Here is a 22156-nt window from a genome sequence, read left to right as displayed (position 1 = left end):
CGCGTGGTTAGATGCATGTAGATTCATGTTAAAGTAAGTGACTGCTGCTCAGTGTGAGCAAGAATCTCACAACCCAACCTAAATAATTTTACTTTGAAGAAGAGTAACAATGATCCATCTTGCAGTCCCACATAATCAGCTTCACATACTTGAAAACAAGTATCCACCCTTGATGAAAGCAGAAAACATTAAACAACCTCAGGGAAGTGGTGACGCATGCTCCAACCCAAAACAGAGCACCAGGCTTCTCATTCTGTTGCCTCCAAGGAGCTTTTTAATCAGGCCTGGAATATGCTGAACTGAGATCCTTGACCTGCATCACCTCTGATGTAAGTCAACTGTCTTGTAAGTCAATGGATTCAATAATGTCATGTTAATGAAGGAGACCCAGAGCTGGTAGGCCAACCCAACAGGTGAAGGAGACTTAAGTATTAGCATGTGCTATAAATCCCTCTCTGTATTCACACATACGTCTACATGGTCAAGCCCAAACCATGATATGTGCGCTGTTGCACTCCAGCTTTCCAAGACCATTTAACACAGACCTGGAGCTGGCTCATAGCCAGAAGGAGAAAGGCAGAAAGGGCACATTTCCCTTTTGCACCTGACCTGTAGACATGCCCCACAGGTTTTGACAACCCTAGCTAACAGGTATGGCTCTTTAGCTCACTTTGTGACAGGTCATGCTCTTTTCTGGAGAGTTCTCTTTTGGTTCCCTGTATGACAGCCAGAAAACAATCATTGCAATCGCTTTCAGGGCAATCTGGGATATATGAGGCTGCGCTATGTCTCTGAAGGAAAAGAACAAAAGTCTTGAAAGATTTTAAAATACTGCCATTCATAAATGACATTGTTGTATAAAAATAATGTTCCTCCCCATCCATGAGCTCTGTGCTAGAGGATCTTGGCTGCCCATTTGCCTGAATCCTATGATATGACTTTCACTGTTGTGTTAAAGTTCTTGTAATCTAAAAATTTCAGACTTCTTACCTTCAATAATACACTGATCGGGGATAGGAATTTTCCTCCCCATCTCCATGACATACGCTTTCACTTTACCCAGGTTTTCCTTTAAGTGCAAGTAGAGCTTATCCTCATATTCCACAGGATTCTTTATTGTCTCTGTAGTTCCTTCATGGACCTTTTCTTTAGCAGATTCTGGCGGATTTTCCAGTTCTGTGTAATCGATACTTTGGTGAGAAACCAAAGAATTTCCCAGTTGCATTTCTTCAGTATCAACACTAAAAGGCAATTTATCATTTTCTTGGCTAATGTAGATCTCAGTAAAGGAGATACCAGCACTTATGTCCCCATTCTCTTGGTCTTGTCCATTGTCCAAGTTTACCACCTTCATGCGGACTGCATGCAAAGCAAGACTTTTGGATCTGGAAAGTGTTAAGGAAAGGAAAAGTGTTTTGCAATAGAGGTAAGATAGAACACAACGTGCTGAACAATCAGACAGGAAAATCATCTGAACATGTGCTCTTCCAAGTTACATCTATGCAGCTGTTTCAGAAAGCAGAATCCAGGGCTAATTTAGCTAGAGGCAAATACCTTTTGATAAATATGCATTTCCTCTAGCAAAATTCAAGCCACAGATTTAACAAGCAAATGAAACCAAATAATACCCATATATCACAACATCTGTATGCCATGGAAGGAACTAGTCAACCTATCTATAGGGAACTTACAGCACTGGAGTATATGCTTTATTGATCACATCATAAAAATACCATCCAACAGCAATTTAACTGAACTTAACCTGAACCAAGATTCAGTCTCCAATTCCCCCGTACCTATATGCTGAGCATAAAATTAAAGTCTCTGTATAGTGAGTAGGAAGGCTAGAAGTGAAGTGATTAAGAAATTTTGATTTGCATGGGTTTAAATGGCTACATAAAGTGCTAAGCATTGATGAAAATCCACCGAAAGGCATTTCTCCCCACCCACTCTTTTCTCAGTATCCCTTCTTCCAAGGACATTTCATTTCTCAGAAGCACTCTGTGAACAGGAAACACACAGATTTGATGTGTGTATTTGCGGAGGCAGCCGGGGGACAGTGAACGTATGTTTTTCACTGAAGAGGAGAACAGTACATAAGTGGCAATGCCCCTGTCCAGGCTTCAGCAGAGGAGGCAACATGCCAACTTTCCAAAGGCTCTGGTTATCATTACAGTAGGGAATATGGCAGATTCTGTGTGGGAACTATTACAGCAGGAAGAGAAAACCACCTGTGTGAACCCGTGGTGCCCAACGGCCTAACAAAAGGTGCGAGCTGCCGTCTGAGCAGGCCCTTAGCTCGCCAAAGATCCCATGGGAATCGCACTTGCCTTAATACAGTACATATGCAGCATAAATGATAAAAAATTTGATTCAAATATTTGATATATTCTGCTAGCAAAAATACCCAGGAGAGATATCTGTATCTTTCTTTCTAGCATTTTCTGTATGTTTCTTTGTTTCCTATCCCTCATGCTATTTTAGGGCACAGAGCAGGTTAAATAAATAATTTAGAAAGATTTTATCCAGCCTTTAAATTCATGGATATGAGACTTGGTTAAAATTAGGCTTATGATGCCCACAGGTATTACACAACAGGACTGATTTCTCAATGTTTGGATATAGTTTTATTACAAAACCAATATTCATGAAAACCACTCATGCATTTTACAGAACAATACCTGTTAAATCTCATATCCTTCCTTTCTTCTTTAGAAACCTGGCCTAAACTGTATCTGCGCACAGAACCAGGAGTACTGTTGTCAACATTTATTTTTTCTTCAAAAGCCTGTATTTTAACTTGCAGCTTTTCATCTTCTTCATTTCCATTCATAACAGATTTTAAATCATCCAATGGTACAGGAGATTCTGTTTCAGTATCATTTTCTGTCCTAAGGAAGTAAAAAGGGAAGATTTAACTCTGGCACACTCTGCTCATGGTGATGCTGACATAGCATTTCAGCCTTTGACCCTCATAATGTATCTGGTAAAATAATCATGTTTCAGCAGAGATTTTCTTAGAGGCTGATTAATCATTTTCAGAAACATCTTTTAGCTCAATGTCTCTGTCACACAGATCAGAAACACTGAATCTCTCCGAAAACATTGGAGGTTGCATGTGCTGTATCTGCATAGGTAAAAACCAACTCTTTTTCCTGACAGCCCCATGGAAAAATCTCTCGGAGAAAAGTTTAACCGAACTTAAACTATTCTTCCAAGCTTACTAAACAGCGACTCGTTACATTATTTTCATAAACCAAAAGCAGAGCTAACTGCAGAGTTTATAAAAGTCTGTGGTTTTATAAGTTTGACAAAAGTATGTGCAGTTTCTACTGAATTATTGTACTCTGTGTAAGAAAAAACAGGCTTAGGAGAAGTTTTAAGTAATGCGACTGAAACTCAGCAAAACAGGAATAAAATTAAGAGTTAAAATGAACTTACTTCTAGGACTGCAGGACAAGATGTTTTATTTTAAATTCAAGTGTTACACTAGTCTCAGAATACGCAGTCTTCTAATGCAAACTCAAAGGTAACTTTAAAACAAACAGGAGAGAAGCTTGTGATCTTAAAGGACAAAAATAAATCTGCTTTCAACCATGCTGCTGGTAGGAAGGAGTTTTCTGGTGATTAGAATATTCCGTGACCAGTGAAAACCGTGGCCTGCAGCTAGAGGCGCAGCAGTGCTGCGGCCCGAGGAACGCCTTCGCAGGAGAGTGCCGGGGTCGGAGAGCCCACGTCCGCCCCTCGCCAGCGGGAGGCACAGAGATGCTCGCAGGTCAGCGGAGGAGCCGCGCTGTATGCCAAAGCGGAGCGACTCCCTCGCCAAAGCCCGATTTCCTAAACCGGCCTCCGACCCGCGTGCCGCCCCCGTACCGGCAACGCTCCCGAAAACGGGGCTTGCTGGGTCCCCGTGCTGCGAGCCCTGCGCGGGGGGGGGCTCACGACCTCTCAATATTAGGCCAGAAGCCTAAACCTACCGTGTACGTTCTCGCACTTGAACGTGCCAGCTTGGCCTTTCGTCCAGCTAGAAGAATCGAATTTCACAATGAGTCAACAGAACGCTATGGCGAAAGCACCGTTATTGCCTTCCCTCTGGAGAGGGATGCTTTCTGGCGAGGCTCTACGCGAGTGGGAGCGCTCGGCAGCCTCACCGCACGCTCCCTCACGTACGCTCCCTCTTATTCCCACGGCTGTGCAGCTACTGCTTCCAAAAAAAAAAAAAAAAAAAAAATCACAAAGGTGCTACAAAGGCAAAATCCACAAAGGGTGTTGTTTTAGGGCAAAAGGAAGGGGAGTCTGGTGTGAAACGCTAGCAAAAGCGGGGCCGGCGTTGGTTCCCAAGGATGGAAAACGGCATGCTTTCCCTCCAAATTCCCAGCTTTGCGCAATCACGTGATCACGACTGCCCACAGGAATTCAAGGCAGAACGAACTGCTGCATCCTAAAGATGTTCAGAGACTGAATAAGTCTGATCTGGACAGCGCGCAGAAACTTTGTAATCAGAATCAGAAGCTTCCTACAGAATTAAGGGGGTTTTAGCAGTATGTATTATTATTATTATTTTTTTTAATTCTACCCACAGTTCTAAAACAAGGTCATTTTGCTTCTGATTTTTGGAAGAGTTTTTTTTTCCCTCCTCAGAAGGAAACATCTGAATGGCTAGATCTGTAACATATGAATATGGAAAGCCACAAATGAGAATTTTAAAACTCCACTTTCAAAGACAGCAGACTCGAAACAAGTCATGCTCACAGTTGGGAAGCCTACTAAGAATTACCAATTGTGGAAACAAAGAATGTTTAAAAAACAGCAACCAAGGATAATGCCTCACAAAATGCACTTTTTCATTTGTTTTGATAAAGGAAGTTCAGGATATTTCTCCAGAGAGTTAGCAAGTTTTGTCTTGTTTTGTTTTTAATTTAGGCAATATATTAACACTGCAGAACATTTTGAAAAAAGATATTCTTCTGCAATAAAAAACCTCAGTATGACCTTTGCTGAGAAATCTTTCTGGAGATGTGGGACAAGATTTAATTTATTAGAATAATGTCGCTCCCAAATCCTTCTCAACAGTGCTCTCATTGTGGGAACTAAGCACTAACAAAAATAACTGCTACATACATATATACACACAAAACCCTCTGGCTACAGAGAGGGGATTGACGGACTGATCAGGTTTATGAATGACAGATCCAAACCAGCAAGCCCTTATGACATTTTGAAATAAGAATGGGCTTTTATAACAGCACCTTTTTTTCCCAGCTTTCTCCAGTCGAACCCTTACCCGAAATGCTGTCGATGGATTTTGCAGGAAATATAGGTGAAAGCTTCTGCTAGACAACCAGATTAAACAAATCTATTTGCCTTACGTAAAGGAGCAGTAAGTTAGTAAATACACGGCTCATCACTGCTCAGCAGTCTGCAAAATAACACAGCACCTCAGTTCTGATCCAGCGAGCGGAGACGATGGGGCCTGGCGCAACCGGTCGTGCCCTCAGCGGCTGAACAGAGCCCAGCGCTCACCCCTAGGACACCCCACGGAGGGCCGCTTTCCCTCACCTGCGTGCGCTTTGCACTCAGATCAATTCCCACGAAGCAAAGAGACTAAGCCCAAGTGAAATATTCAAAGACGCCTACACCCCATGCACAACTGGAAGCCTGGCAGGCCCTTTTGCTGGCCTCTCCTTCCAACGACAATAAAATAAACTATTGTTTGAAATCTTGGCAAAATGCATTTAGTACATTGCTGAGGTTGCTGGAGCAGGATCAGCTTACACCAAAGCCCAGACTGTTTCTGGGAGGAAAAGGATGCAGAAACCTATTGTGAAATCATAAAGAACTTGCTTGCAAAGACCTTGATGGTGCTATGCTACTCACTATTTCTTTGCTTTTAAATTCTCTGTAGAAACTTAAATATACAGGTAAGCAAGTCAAGAGTGATATTTTAATTTGAAGAATATTTCCTCAGTCCACCAACACTGTTATCAACATCACCAGCCAGGTGCTTAAAATGGGAAACAAGCACATACAAATATAAATTGCTAAACATACACTCCAGATGTGATTGCTTCCAGGGCTTTAACTCTGGATGGAAGCGACATGAATGGATCAAGTGCAGGTCCTTGTGGTTCATCAAATGCAGACGTAATCACCTCTTGAAATATGATGGAAGTGCAGATTTCAAGAAGGCAAGTGGCAGATACCTTGAGACAGCAGAACCTCAAAAACTCGGGCTCATAGTTAGGAAGCCTATTAAGAACTTCCAAATATTGCCAAAATACGGAAATATAACTAGCCAGAAAATATTCAAGGGTAAGGTACTACATGCAATTGCAGACTGCATCCTCAGACACTTCAGCTGCAATGCAGTTTACAGGCTCTGTACGTGCAGGTCACTCATGATGAAGGCCCATAATATTCTTCATAGCTGATGACAAGGGACACAGACAATAGACCATGACAGAGTTTGCCTGGGTGACCCAGCTCATCCCGGGCTAGCAGATTCCTCCTGCTCCTGCTTCCAGCGTCGCTGCATGCAGTGCCTAGGAGGAAAGCTGAGGCCCAGGCTGAGTGGCAGTGGGAACGTCTGCCTTGCGCAGACAACCTTCTTGGTACCTGCACTGTTTCTAAAGCACAAAATTAAATCACCATATAGTCCCTCATCAACATATGAAAGTCTTAGATACTATTACAGCTCTCTTCACCACTACAAATGTTGATTTAAAGAAGGACAAATACTACAGAAAATGAAAGGCATATGAATTGTAAACGAATGCTAAATGAAGCCATATGCTAGACCTACCCTCTCCTTTAAGGAGAAAGGATAATTTCATCCAGCCACGATGTTAAAGTGAATAACAACGGGTATAGCCTATTATGCTTTGTTCTTACCCAGAACGAGGGCTTGGAAGTGTCATTAAATTTTCCTTCTTTCTTTCCTTCTTTTCTTTAACTGACCATGTTAGACTTGTAGGTTGGATCAGTCCACTAAAATTTTGTATTTTTTCTTAAAAAGCACCTCTGAGATTGAATAACTTGCAATTTTGTGACAGTAAGGGGCAACACTAATAGAGTATCACATGGTTTTAATTATACTCTCCACTACATGCATGCAAAATTCCCTGTGTCAAATGATTCCAAACCAGCAATCACTCTGAAGAAATCAGTTTCTTCTTATGTAAACACATGATTCTGAAAGGAACGGTTATAATCCAGCCACACATTTTCAGATCCTGTTTTCCCTTCACAGCACAATTACTCTGAATTGTTGCTCTTTAGAAAACACTGTAGCTCAGTAATAATAGCAGCTCTGGAGTTACTGAGCATATTTCCATGTCTGCGTCTGGACTGATCCCACTTATGCCAGGACAAGTCAAAAGAAACTCCACTTAAATCAATGGAAAACTCTTATTTGAGTCTTAACTGTTGCCTCACAGTTGTTCTTGCCCGATATAGCTGATACTATGTTCAATACAGGCCTGAAATGTAAAATCAAAGATAACCCTAAACGGTAACTGCGAAAAATCAGTGTTTTATTCTGTGATGTTTTGAAAGGGCTATCAACAGCAGCTGAAGTGGCCATGTTCGTGTTTGATCTACAGGCCACTGAAATAGCGGGAAATCCTTCCATTGACGCAGATATGAAATCTATCTGGCTCACTTGTGTGCGCAGTTTGATATGCCATGAAAAATAGACGCCGTTTGTTCAAACGATGTCTTTACTGTGCCTTACCGTACTGCAGACTGATTCATTGCTATCACATTTTCCCAGGGCTCTCACCCACATAAAAATGAAACACACTTTAAAGGCTTGACTCCAAATTGCAGTACGTCCTTCCTCCTTCTCTCCATGTCACATCCATCTCCCTCAACTCTTACCTTTTGCCTCCACATGCCCTAATGCCCTGCGACCCCAAACTGCATTCATCCCCTCCAGGAAACCCCTCGTGTTTCCCTGCACATACCTTCAGCACAGAAGTCGTTCAGATAGCAGAAATGGGCTGCAGCTATAAGAATGCAGGGAACCAGAGTCACAGAGGATTAGGCAGATCAAGTAGGAGAAATTAAGTGGCAGATGGAGAATAAGAAATAATTCTAGAGCGGTTTGTTTGAAAGGATTCAGGCCCTGCCGCTGGACTGAGACGGCTTTGTGCGCGAGGCAGACACCATTCCAGCAGGAAACAGCCTGAGACAGCAATTCATTACCCGGATTATCATCAAAGAGTAACAGGTTTTCGTTCCTATCACCTCTGCCCACACTCAGACCAGCCTCATGGCAAAAGCAGCTCTATCGCACGGACTATCCTGTCTCACAAAAGCAGCAGTTTATCCAAAGAAATGTTAAAAAACAATGATAACAACAACAAAACAATGTGGCCACCTTCTATTCTGAATTCTTTCCACTGCTGACTTAAGGCCAAAATCTGCCCTTACTTAAAACGAAATAAATTCTGAGCAACTCCATTGAAACCCTAGGATAATTTTGGAGCATTTTCGTCGTGTCTTCCCTATGTATTACTATTTAGAGTTTGGCCCTCTAACCCCATGGCAACTTTTACATTTCAAAAACAACAGTTGCATTTTCATTCACTCATAGGCATGGCTATGTTCAAACGTGTCACTCAGAAGCAAACATGATTAAAACAAGCAAACAATGAAAGTATTTTCCTTTCATGCTTACTATAATCAGTAGAGCTTTTTTTTCCTGAAGGAAAATAAGGACATTTTCTGAAAAATTCACTGAAATGTTATCATTTCCTCCCTTTTCCTCCCCCCAGACTCTCCACTCAAAATAGTATTTTGCATACGTAAGCACATACACATGCAGATGAAGCAGTTCCTACTCCTTAGCAAATCAAGTCTTTAACAAAGTATCATTTTAGACAGAAATGGGGAAATATGCCAATAGAATTTTAATGAAAACCTTTTCCTTTTTTTTGATAAGCTTTAATGATAATATAAGGCATGAAAGATAATAAGGAATAGGAATATCTCAGCATTTTAGCAGATAATGCCCGCATGGATAATTATTATGCTTTATTACTAAAGCCTCAGTTCCTAATCTGTTTCATTATCATTCCCATAATACATGACATTCTCCCTTTCTTCTGGCCCCCCTAATTAAGTGGCAACTGGCATACTCTTAATTTAGTAGAACTTAACTTGCTTGGAAAACGTGTATGTCATTTCACTTGAGTTTTTTCACTATCTTCAATAAAACTTTTTATAAAAGTGAGTTCTGAGGGTTCTATTTCAGCTGAGATTTTTGCTACCAGGTGAAGTTTGCACATTTCTTATAGCCTTACTTTAAAATGAGTCAGTATGTCAGGATTCCTCTCCTTTTTCATTTTTAACTCTCTCCAGGATACCAACTAATTGTTTCTCAAATGACCTCAATGTTTTGGCTCCAACTCTATGAGTCTGTCTCCAAGGCTATCCTTCATGGTTATGAGTTTTCTGACATCTGTGTTAAATTTTATCACAGAATTACTATACCATTACGTCCCCCTGACCTATTTCAGTATACGCATTGCTAATTATAAGGCTCTCCCTAACTAAAAGTGACTACTGTACCACATATTTAAGTAACACTTACACTCTTATTGTGACAGATGCAGCAATGCTTTAAGATACAAATTATCATAAAGAAGCTGAGTGATCAGAACATCTTTTTATACAAGTTTGAAAATACTTTTCCAGACTTTTTAAGCAAACCTCTATCATAGAGCTACACCAGTCATTATTTTGGTAGGCTTTACCAGTTATCTTTTAGAATAAATTCCATGGTAATTGTGTAGCCTGACTTACTGATCTACTTTTAACTGAAGCTTTTTAGGTTGCCTTACTCTACTTAGCTGAGATATGGCCTTCTTTCCATTCTTTTATAGGTGTTAAAACGTCAATAGCTTCCTTATTCTTCAGGGCCAAATGACATAGTTTCCACTGCATGATGTTCAGAGATCATTCTGCCTGATACTACATGTGATGCCCAGCTGCAGTGCACCTACAATTTTTACTGCCATCCTTTAACTACAGATTTTTGCCTTGGTGTTGTTCATACTTATGCCTGCATATCTAAGTTACTTCTACAAAGTATTCTCTATTACATGTCTGTAAACTATTTTGTACGCTTACCTGACTCCAGAAATAATGTAATCCAATGGCTGACTGAGTAAGCATTGGAGGGCTATCAAGATGAAGTCAAAGATGGCAACTTATCAACTTATAGAAACCACAGTACATCTTATTTTCAGCTAATTGTTCTTTCATCACAACCTGAATATACTTAATATAAATTCATACTGCCTCTCCCTCCTCACACAGCCACAGAGACAGCCCTTTATCATACGAAAACTAGTTTTACCTGGCTCCTGATGTGCTGTCATTCTCTAGCTGTTGGATGAGGAGCTTAGCTATGGCAGTGAAACTGTTGCTCATGCGGTAGATCTCTCTGCTCTGGGTGCCCAAGATGCCAGAGAAGGTGTCGGTGAGATTCTTAATTTCCAGCAAAAGAATATGATGAAACGAGTGCTCCATATTGGCCAGCTGGTTTACCAAATATATCAGACATATTCTGGCTTGCTCCTAGACAATGCAAGGAGATAAAAACAATTTTAAACAAATGCATTTCATGTTCGTTTGTGCAAGGGTAATTTGTGTGCATGCTGCTGATTAAAACACTGTCATTAGGGAATAGTGGCTACCCTGCAATAACTAAGAAAAAGACATTGCTCTAAGGGCACTATATCAGCCTGGTTCAGTGATTAGGGCCCCAGCAGGACACTGGATCCCATTTTCGTCCATCTTTGATGGGCTTTATAAGCTAGCTCGCCCGTCTATACCTCAGCTTCCTTTGCCCTTTCCTTGTTATATTTTGTGCTGTTTGTGACAGGTAAACTCTCACAGTGGGCCAAGGTCTCACGTGCACTGCCCTAGGCACAAGCTCTCTCCCTCTTAGAGCCTTTCCCCTCATGTTTGCAACTTACCTGCTGCATAGTAAGTTCTCCAGGGCATAAGAATGGACACAAACACATTACAACCTACCACAAGAGCTCACCTCAGCCCTGAGCAGGCTCTGGGGCTTGGGTCTGCACTAGCTTGTGGAAATCTGCATCTCATAAATGACAGTATCTGAGGTTTTTAGTCTGCATTACAGCCTCATTGTGTTAATAGGCTTATTTCCAGTGTTTTGCTTGTCCACGTTACCCTCCATACCATAACTGCAAATAATCAAGAGTTACTAGGCAATTACAGTGAATTCTGCATATGCCACTCGTTGTTATGAGCACCTAGTCGAGAAGTTTAAGTGAATACCTAGTTTTCAGACCATGAAGTGCTTCCCAGTTGCAACTTCCTTTCTGGACCTGTTTGGTGTTAGTAATTTTCTATATTTAGCAGTATTGCCTAAGAGCTTGTCTTTGCTGGTGCTACTCAGATTCAGCTGGGCTTCTTCTGATTTAATGTCAGGCAGATGGACGTGACCACACTGCGCGGCCACGCAGGAGCAGGTGGCTACCAGCCCTCCTTCGCTGCACCCATCACACCAGCTTCAGCACCATCTCCGCGCACAGGGCCTAACGGCTTGCCGTTAAAGTACCTCGTAAATCACCGAGAGTCTCTGTTTTCATAGCAATTCATTTAAGAGCAACACTCAGATTGGAACCGTGACTAACACTGCAACAAAGAGAAATTTAGACTGAGATTTCATTTTAAGATCTCATCACACTTGATAAGCTGCTGTCTGACAGTTATATCAATCATTGCCAACATATCGCAAGTCTGATCTGCCCACTGTAGTCCAAGTTTTGCTAGCCACTTTATCAGTGAGACCATGTCCCCCACAAGTTAGGATTAAAGGGACTGTTTCAGATCATAACAGAAAGAATTCAAATAAAAAATACCTTATCATCTCTTCCTGGCAAGTGCGAACAATTCCAATTCCAACTATTTGCGTATGCATGTGAATAAATTCAGATACTAAAATATAAACTCTGAGGTAAGGAAACGTACTGGTGTTCCTTTGTTTTCTTATAATTGCCCTGAGTGTATTAGATTCTCCAAACCTAAAAATGTCAAAGTGAGAAAAGTAGCAGAGAAAGAAGCAATTAAGTGGGTAGCTCATCTCCGATCCTCGACAGGTGCAAACGGGCATGGTTTCCCCGAGCGCAAGCTACTCGGCTCGCAGCAGATTGTCACGAAAATAACAAGAGCTTTTGCTTTTAGAACCTGTACCGGAATGCAAGCAACGACACGTTAGGAAAATAAAAAAAATTCTCTTCTTCCCAGAAGCCAGCAGAAAAGAAGGGGAAGTCATGTGCCACACACGTACTCAGAGCACTGCAGGGCAATGGCGTTATTACCTGTATTCTTCTGGGACCATGTAACAGGAGAGAAAAAAATTGCTGAAAGTTTAATTCCGAGTAAAGCTGGGCCATAAAAATACACTGGAGATTTTGGCAGGACACTGCCTAAATATCACAAGCGAGACATTTTTTAAAGAAAAAGTCAACTTATTTCAAACAAAAGGAGATCTGCTGCGCTGTGCCATGACAAAGATAAATGGGAAAAGCATATCAGACAAATTGCTTCCCTCCAGCCATATGGGGAAAAACTACAGATACATCTATGTTTGGGATGAGGTAGTTTAATGGCATGATCTTTTTCCTCAATGGTTTGAAAGAGCTTGACTTTCTGGTGCATATTCAATAGTTTATTTGGGAGACATTCCTCCCTCCAAGAGATAAACACAGGCTCAATTAACATTTAAAACACATTTTTGTTTCCTAAACAAACTGTGCAGCAGACGTAACTGGAAGAGAAGTTTTGACCACTTTCATGTCACTTTGATCCAGCTGGAATGTCTCCAGCCATGCTGAAATGCTGCTACTCGCCTGGAGTGAGGTAAAAGAACAATAAACTCTAGTGAGTAATATAATATGTAACTGTTCTACAAAACAAAATTATAGCAAAATAGCTCAACATGAAAGCCATTATCATCTCTGCCACAATTTTTACCCCAAAAGTTTCAGAAAGCCTATCTGGACATACATATCCCACTGCTATTTTAAGAGTGCTTATTTTGTGTATTCATATGATTTACCATAAGCATCTCTTATGTTTTATTGCATTACTTTATCTGCCAGTAGGTGAAGATTTAAAATATGGGCAACGAGGTGCGGCAAAATATTTCGCTTTGTCTTAAAATCAGGCTCAGGAGACTATAAAAGAGATCAGAAGGATTTCAGAAGAAACTCCCAATTTCCAATTGTTTCAAAACATGCAATTATTGAAAAAAATATTAAAATGCCCATTTGACCTATGCCCCACGATGGTGTTTTGCTTTGCACAAATTTATGATTAAGGGACAACAACTTATTTCAGCTTCACCCATGAGACTCTCACTGACATCAGAAGAAGTGGTGTGTATAAACAAGACAGCAACCTTTAAAATAAAGGGATGTTTTTTCAGCCAAATCTCTCATCTCTCTAGGGGTTCTGCCTGAACTGCCAAGGTGGAGAATGCCTTTTAGCATAAGCACAAGAGATTGCTTCTAGAAACCAGCAGAAACTATTTTCTGCTCATATCTGCAATTTGTGTTATAAGGCACCAGATTTCAATCCTGACCACCTCTTTCCCCCAAGTAAACCTCCCTGTAAAATAAAATATGAATAAATAAAATTACAGTGCTACCATTATCGTTTCACTTTGCACTTATTTTGTTTGGCTCGAGAGGGGGTTCCTGATGTTGATTCATGTCTATAAGTAACAGCTAACAGTGTACGTATAACACAGCTCCTCTCCAGGAAAAGGAAGCAGGGGAAAAGCAGCAAGAGGCGTTTTCAGGAAGGCATCGCCATGGTGGGCTGCGAGATCAGGGACGATCCTCAGCGCACGATGTGGGCAGGGGCATTTTGCTGCTTACACGTTTCTACTTGACCTGATCAAAATAAACGAACTGGTTGCAGTAATGTTCATAATGAACAGTTACCCTTAGATCAGAGTACTATTTTAATTCTTTTTGGGGGTGCACTGATTATTCATATGCTGAACCATTAAGATCTGTCTAGCTTTTATGACGCCAAATGCATTTCTGCTTATTTTAAGGCTAGCTGATCATCCGCGCTGCAGTGAACAGTGTCCTGCGTATCAGTGGAGCATTCAGAGAGTTTTTGTTTTGGTTTGATTTTTATGTCTTTTCAAGAAACCTTATTGACACGCAAGGCATGGGAGGACTTAGAGACACCACCTGCCTCTTGGCTCACTATACGGTGGAGGCAACAGCCGCAGAAGGAACTGCCAGAGTAATGAAACCCTCGCAAGGGAAAGGGGAACCGCTTGGGGTGCACTCAGTCGCCGAGCACACAGGAGAGGCAGGGACCCACGGGGTCAAAGCGCCCAGCCTCCGGCAACTCCAGGCAACTGGGCACCGATGGGCGTCCCTCAAAAGTGGGTCCACACACCCTCACAAAACTGTAGGCCACAAAGCATTCCAGCTTCCTAAAATAAATGAAAAAACTTTTAGGATAAAATTCCAAAAGCCACAACTAGAAGGTGCCAAATGTAAAGAGAAAGTGAGAGAAAGACCATCAGTTAAAATGCCTGGGAAAGAACAGGGAACATGTTATATGAAAATGTCCAAGTGATCCAGGGAAGTTGGACACATCCCGCATTACAGAAGAGGCAAAAAAACGCACAAGCCAGAGGGCATCGGAGCACGCAGCCGGGTACAGACAGACATCCGCTGCTTCGCCCAGCGATTCACGACTGCTTAGACATTTCAATCAGGGCAGATCTTCCACTACTTGGATATCATTTTAGAAAGCAAAACGAGGAGGGAAAGGAGCCGTTTGTCACACGTTGGAAAGTTCACCTTTGCCACCCTTTTCATGCTGCTTTTATGAACGTTTTTCAGCATCCAGTGAAAGGTCTCCTGGATGTCACTAAAGCAGGACCCACTGCAAACACATCAAACACACAGTCCTCTCGACAAGCAAGCGGCGCTCCCGGCCGCAGCGCCGCGCTGCGACGGAGCCCTCTGCTAAATCAGCAGGTTGCAGCTCGTCAGAAAACACCACCGATGACACGGGACATAACGCCAGCTACTAAACACGAGAGAGGAATTAGAGAGAAATTATTCACTGCAGGCATATGGGCTGTGTGCGTAAAACTTGGTAGCTACGTGTGTGTCTGCACAAACCAACAGATGAAAAAAAACAGGAACAAAGCGTTCGGCAAATCATTTCTCTGTAAACTACTTCACTGTGATCTATTATTTCCCACAATATATGAAATACAGTGTATGTCCTGTTGGTTGGTTGCCTATTCTTGGTATTGGTACAAATCAACAAAATAAACACATAACTGTAAAATACATTCTGTCACTTTTAAGTAGCAGAATGCAGCAGAAAATGGGCCTCGGAGACACTCGCATGTGAGGAGCCGGTTCAGTATGCTAAATATATATAATTTGAATTAAATCTTTGAGTTCTAATCTCAACTTTGTTCATACTAGTATTAACTAGCTATGGGTGGGCTGTAAAGCTTTTAGGAGATGCTAACTTTTCAGTGCCAAACAGAAATAAGCTCAGTCAGCTGCAGTTGTTGTGAAAGGTAAATTTTGCTCGGATGGAGCAAGTAAAGAGACAAGAGCAAACTTAATTTGGCTCACAGTCTCCACTGTGATTTTGGCTTTTTTTTTTTTTTTTTAAACATCAACAGAAACAAAATTTACAAAGCCACATAAAAGGTTTTTAATTCTTACACGATTAATTTCATTTTAAATGCACATAAAGCTCAAGATCAGTAGATACAGCAAGTGTAATGACCTCCTGTGCTGTATCCACCAGTGATCAGAGACCTGCTGCCCAACCACTGTGGCACTACATACCCAAAATTAAGTGCCAAAGGAGAAATGACTGGTCTTATTGCAACAAGTGAAACCAAACAAAGTTGATGTCTACTTGCATATTTATCTCTATCCTTTATTTGTTCAAAAGGGCATTCTTAGCACGACCTGTACTAAATAGCCTATTTTTACATATATGCGGTCTCCTGCTCTCTCCAGAGTAGGAATACAATTTAAAACAACTATCAATTCATTTTCAGAAACAGTTACCGTGTCCACATAGCTTGACGTGTAGGCAGGACTAATGCCGGGTAGAAGTGATGCTTTTAGTTCCTACGGTTTTGCAGGGATTTGGTAACTCCTCCATGACATCTATCTGTGCCAAAGAACCGGAGCGCAGAGGAACTCACCTCCCAGTCCCGACCTCCTGCGCCTGAACCCCAGAGGCCACAGCTCGGATCCTCCCTGCCTCTCATCAGGCTCCCCCACCCCAGAGTCTCCCAGTTTAAATTAGTGCAGCTAGCTAATTTAAGAGTATTATTGAGACAATTCTGAATCATTAAAATAGTTGTGCAAAGGAACATTTTCCCTTAAGCTTCCCTAAAGGATGCCTTGTACCTTCAGCAGCACATAACTGGGCATACCACAGCCCGATGCCACATGATGAGTCTGTCTGAGGTGCATACCCTGGGGTAGACGATATGTTGTACGTGAGACTCTGTGTCAGGTCAAGCCAGCTGCACTGCGTCTTTGGGTGATGGCACATCATTTATCAGCGAGTTTACAATCCCCCTTCACGTGCTCCAGCAGCTCCTTCCTAATCAAGCAGGTATATTGCTTGAACAGGCTGGCAGCTGTCACCGAGCTGCACTACGACGTGCAGAACACAACCTCGCCACGATCTCGCACAATACCAGAGACGTTCAGGGGACTAACTTTGGTTAGGGGCCAAAAGAAACTATTTTCTCTGGAAAGAAAAATCTCTCTGGAGATTCTGATGACATTATCACTGTTGAGAGCACGCTATTATCTGTGTCTAAACAACTGTAAACAAAAGCAACGTTCATCTTAAAGGCAGAAGACAAATATGTGGAGGATTTTCCCCTGCACAGCAAAACTATGCCGTTTTTCCTCCCCTCCTCCCTTTAAATTGGCTTCCATGGGAGTCAAAGGAGGGCAGGACAACCAAAAGGTCCGATTTGGAAAGGCAAAATCTTCAGTAAAATATTTACCCAATAATTACTCAATAACCCTTATCTGATAAGTTAGAATATTCAAGATCTAAAATTTATACAGAATTATTTTAATGGCTGAATAATAGACTGCACCTTAAATTTATGGTTGGTATTTGCTAAAGAGTATGCTGGAAACTGCAGCCATATGACAAAACATACGCAAGCTCACGTAAGAATATATGTGCAAAATACAGTAAGGACACCTTGTAGTCATGCCACCTGCTTCCGACAGCTCCCATTCACCTGCATGCAGGGACCCGCTGCCCCTTTATCGTGCCTTGCATGCTGAGCTAGGAAGCCGAACACCCGCTAACGGAGAATGAACTGCCATATATTTAGCCACAGGGTAAGTAATTTCCCTTCTAGCAGTGAAATTGCTTAAACGTTTTGAATCCTGCAGCCTGTCTGTATGCAGAACCCATGAGAAAGCAGCAGGACGTGATGGTAAAATAAGCGATGATCACTCAGCAAAGAAAACCATCTACAGAGGGAAAGGAGAGGAGAGGGAACAGGGAAGAGAGAAGAGAAAAGAAGATGAGAGAAGAGAAAGGAAAGAAGAAAAGAGAAGAGTGAAGCAAAGCAAGGCAAAGAATGAATGGTCTTTCCTCAGGGGCAAAGCATTACTCTTGTATTGCAATTTCAATAGGCAGTTTATGAAAAGAAAATTTAATAAAGTCTTAAAACATTTAAGATAGTCAATGAGCCAAATTCTGATTTATATACAGGACCAATCTTTAGAGCCTTTATGCAGACAAACTCCAGTTGACTCAGTGTAAGTTTTGCCTGAGGAATCGCTGAAAGGACAAGGAAACTGTAGGATTCAGCTCTTTGCTATAGGCATCACTGTCACACTTCAGTAAATGTTTATGTTTATTACATACCATTCACTTTCTAGATAAATAATCAAGTTCTGCCACAGACTTAAAAATACGAATAATTTACCAGAAACTCTGAATTCAGCAGAACATTATTTTGACTTTACAGGCCAGCGATTTGAGGCTGAAGTAAAATGTCTACTAATAGTGGTGAAAGACACATAAGCATACGCCCAAGAACAAAAATGAAAGCTCATTAAAAATCATGACGTGTGATAAATACATCCAATCAGCTTGGTGTCCTCAGGACACCCAAAGTCTCAGGCAGCGAGGCTCTGTGCGCTCCCGGTGCTAACTGCACACAGGTTGCGGGTAACCCAAAGGGCTCGGGCAGCCCACTGACTGACCAGGGGACATTCACAGTCGGCGGAAAGAGAGACGGTGACACGGATGCCACAAAATGACTGAACACACCGCAGCGTTTGCCTCTGCCAAGCCGCAGCATTTCAAACAGCTCCCGCGGGACAGGCGGAGCGGCGGCTCCTCGTCTGCGGGGTTGCCCTCCGCTGGCTGGGCGGCAGGAGGCTGCCGGACTGCTCATCAGGCCCCGGCGTTTTGGGAGCGGGCAGAGGGGCTCCAGCCTCGGGGAGGAAACGCAGGAGAGCAGTTTCCGGATACAGAGTATATCCAAGTCTGGCTGTAGCACCTGGGTTAGGCAAACATAGCTTCTGTGTCCCGATTGCACATCTGCGACTAAAGCAGAAAGTTCAGGGCAGATTCATTACCCTGTCGTGAAACTCCCGTAATTTTTAGGATTTTGTCATTGTAAATTGTTTTCAGGCATAATATTTCCATTGGGTCAGATCCCGAACTGAGTTAACCCACAGCAACTCCAAAAGGCCAGGCAGTTATTCCAGTCCCTGAAGATGTTCCCGGAATCAGACTTGAGCCCAGCATCACCGCTGAACACTTCCATTATAAAGACATTTGTCAGAAATATCCAATTAACTATGGCTACAAGGCCAATATCTGGATTACACTATATAACGAAGTTCATATTTCACTGCATTATTACCACCTTCTTGAAGGCTATATGCATCTAAAACTCAATATCATACCAAGGCTGTGCAAAATATTTTTTCACTTTTCCCTGCTTTTCACTTCACTTGTAGGTACTGCAGTCTAACTTAGCTAAGCTCCTGGGATAATGACAATTTTGTGATTTTATCAAATCAGAATTTTAACAATTCCATAAAAAGACAATTCAAATAAACTGAATATAAACATGCACAGACTGGATGCACAATTATAATAATGATAATTTAGATATTTATCTTTACAGTTACAAGAATTTAGATACTCTTCTTTCCCATGATCATTAATCTCTTGTAGAAGTTTTCTTTCTCATTAATCTAAACCCTATTTGTACAGGCGCCTTTCACTATATTCTTTTGGTTAAAAGTTCGGAGGGCAGTCTCAGCCACGAAGATGCCACATGATATTTTTGCTATTTGCTCTTCTAGCCATCCTAGCGTTACATCACGGACATTGCTGGTTTTGACCAGGAGTATATCCTGGTAGGGTCGTCTGGCTGTACCTGAATAAAGGAACACTTGGATGTATTTTTTATACAAGGTTTAGCCAAAAAATCTCCCAAACCAACAAACAAACCAACAAACTTTTTTGTTTTTAAACTTACCTCATCAATACGTCCAACAGCTCCAAAGATCTTTGCTGTTTGCCCAATAAAGCTTGGAAAACTCTCACCAATTTCTTTTAGCATCGGAAGAAAAGTGGCTAAGGCTATTGGTTCGTAGCTAGATATTTCTGTAAGTATGTTTAGAATAATGTCACTATAATTAGGGTCTCTTAAGTGTCTCATTAGACATGGAATACACTCTTTCAGCACCTATTTAAAAAAAAAAGAGAAATGAATTGTGAATATATGTAACCAAAAGAGGTACTGTACATTGCAGCAATAAAAATAAAACACTAGATTTTGATTTAGTAAAATATTTTTCCAGCCTTGCTGACCTTTGCACAAAGCTATCACTGAGGTCAATAGGAGTTCAGCTCAACATATGGAATAAGGGTAAGTTGTAGCCCTGAAACATTACAGTTATGCATATATAAGTAAGTTAATGCCCAATTGTTAAAAAAAAAAAAAAAAAAGACAAAAAGCTTCACCAAGTATTTCCCTTGCTCTGGGCCAGTCCTATACTTCATTGATTAAAACAACACATGAATTAGTCTTCCCAAACGATGCAGTAAATTAAAGTACTAGTACAAATGTCTGGTTTCCCCGGGAGACTAAACAACACGACAAAGTTGACAGCTAGAACAGACAAAAAAAATACGGGGCAAGATCCTCCCTGCACAGAAAATGGTGTAGACAAGTAGTCACTTCTTGTATCAACACTATTTTCAAGAGGCTGAGGATCTAGTCCTTAAAGTGCTCTAGTAAACAGAATGTAGTGTATTCAACTACCTAACTCTGTTGTGAATGATAATTTTACACATATATATACACACACACTTACATACACACACCAATACACCTCTGAACTGTGAAATTGTTGTCACCTGGGTAAAACGTATTTCATTACAGTTACAGGGCATAAAGTGACTCATTCTCCTGTTGCTTTTTTGAGAATTATCGGCTTCAGTAAGTTGACACCCATCACTGGCAAAATACTGAATTTGGGTGGCCTGAATAAATTGTTAGTAGTAATAAATTATAATACTTAGGATTTATGCATGACACAGACACAAAGCACTGCACAAACATGAAATAATTTAAAACTAATGAGGATCAAGGATAAATATTTGCGTGTTAATATTACAGATTGATCCTACATCCACCAAAGTCAAAGGGAGGCTTTCCGCCAGTGTCAAGGGGCTTTGGGGGATGTTCTAAATGCATAATTGTGTATTTCTTGGTTTATACATCTGCATTTCACAAAGCCAGAATCCTCTTCTGCAGCAAGCCCATGTCAGTCACTTGAAGCAACGTAACATGTGTCAGCTCCAGCACGCAGCCCTGCAAGACACATCTGCCCCCCCACAGCCAGCGAGGCACAGCAGGCCCATTTGGCTAACAAGTGTCTTGCTTTCAAAAGGAGTTCTATTTCATCTGTGAATGTATATTATGATAAGGATTCCTTGACTACCCGGGAGAAGATTTTAACTACTGTTAATGTTTTTTTCCAGAGATTTCATAAATTGCTTTCTACAAAGTAGGGAGTTTTGTGCCCAGTTTTAATGCTCTGGCTGCTGTCAATGTCATACCATTTTCAAAGCCTGATGCATTTTGCCTTTGTTAATCTCTAACTCACTTCTAATCAGTTCTTAACTCATTTTAATTCTCCTTGATGAATTATTTAATGCAGTTCATATATTCTAATGGAAACATAGTTATTGAAACTAATACTCAGCTGGCAGAGGAACAGCCCAAAAGGCAGAAAACAGCTCTGGTTTAACCAATCTTTTTGGTCCAGCAGAGTCATTGTAATGTTCTTTTTATGATTAATGGAAGATCTGGAATGGAATTGAAGAATTTACATGGAATTGAAGTACACTGTCATGCGTGTTATGGGACTCCTTACTGTTCTGAGAGTAGCTAGCAGACAAACATTACTTAGTTATCCAAAACAAATTAAACTCCTCCAAAAGGAGGTGCAATATTGAGCTGTAATTTTTTCCAAATATAGTTTTACCCCAAGTTCTTTCTTCCTAGCCACTATCTGGAACAGCCTTAAAAGATGGTGTTGTTCGGCTTGATCCAGCTGAGCCATCAGTGCCACCAGCTCCCTCATATGGCGGTTTATGGGCTGTGGTTGCTTTTCATACAAAGAAGGCAGGACACGCAGCAACATGGAGTTCCCTGTTAACAAAACAAATGAGAAACCATCCAAAAAAAGTCACTGCCCCATGACTGACTATGTCAATACCCTATAGCCAGACAGACCCTTAGAAAGTCAGCTCACATCTGGAGACACCAATTTCTAAGAGTCATCAATATGAAACCAGGGAAACATAAAACTCACTGTAGAAAAATGCACACTGGGCCAAGAAGCCTAATAAATAAATAACCTAAACGGAATTATTCTAGGTACAATAACATGGGAGTAAGAAATATTTACCATTAATTATAATTTTCAGTCTCATGTACAAAATCCTGTACTTGTGGCTGCTTAATGAGTTTTCAGATTTGGATGATACTCCATGGAGTCTGAAACCAGACTAAGTGTGATTTAAATTA

The 22156-nt window shown here is 41.3% G+C and overlaps 1 protein-coding gene across 2 annotated transcripts in view; it reads right to left on the bottom strand.

Annotated features, from left to right (window-relative positions):
* VEPH1 (ventricular zone expressed PH domain containing 1) overlaps positions 1-22156 on the bottom strand; it is an 89951-nt gene that overhangs the window by 46044 nt on the left and 21751 nt on the right. For both annotated transcript variants that reach the window (XM_026057796.1, XM_026057797.1), the window contains exons 4-8: positions 21612-21778; positions 19595-19804; positions 10364-10584; positions 2682-2891; positions 991-1385 (exon numbers count right to left, since the gene is read on the bottom strand). In XM_026057796.1, the coding sequence (XP_025913581.1) occupies positions 991-1385; positions 2682-2891; positions 10364-10584; positions 19595-19804; positions 21612-21778 (1203 nt within the window). The remainder of the gene's footprint in view (positions 1-990; positions 1386-2681; positions 2892-10363; positions 10585-19594; positions 19805-21611; positions 21779-22156) is intronic.

Source organism: Apteryx rowi, unplaced genomic scaffold (genome assembly GCF_003343035.1).
Source record: "Apteryx rowi isolate R43461 unplaced genomic scaffold, aptRow1 scaffold_140, whole genome shotgun sequence".
Classification (NCBI taxonomy): Eukaryota; Metazoa; Chordata; class Aves; order Apterygiformes; family Apterygidae; genus Apteryx; species Apteryx rowi.
This window is presented reverse-complemented; position numbering and strand designations above follow the sequence as displayed.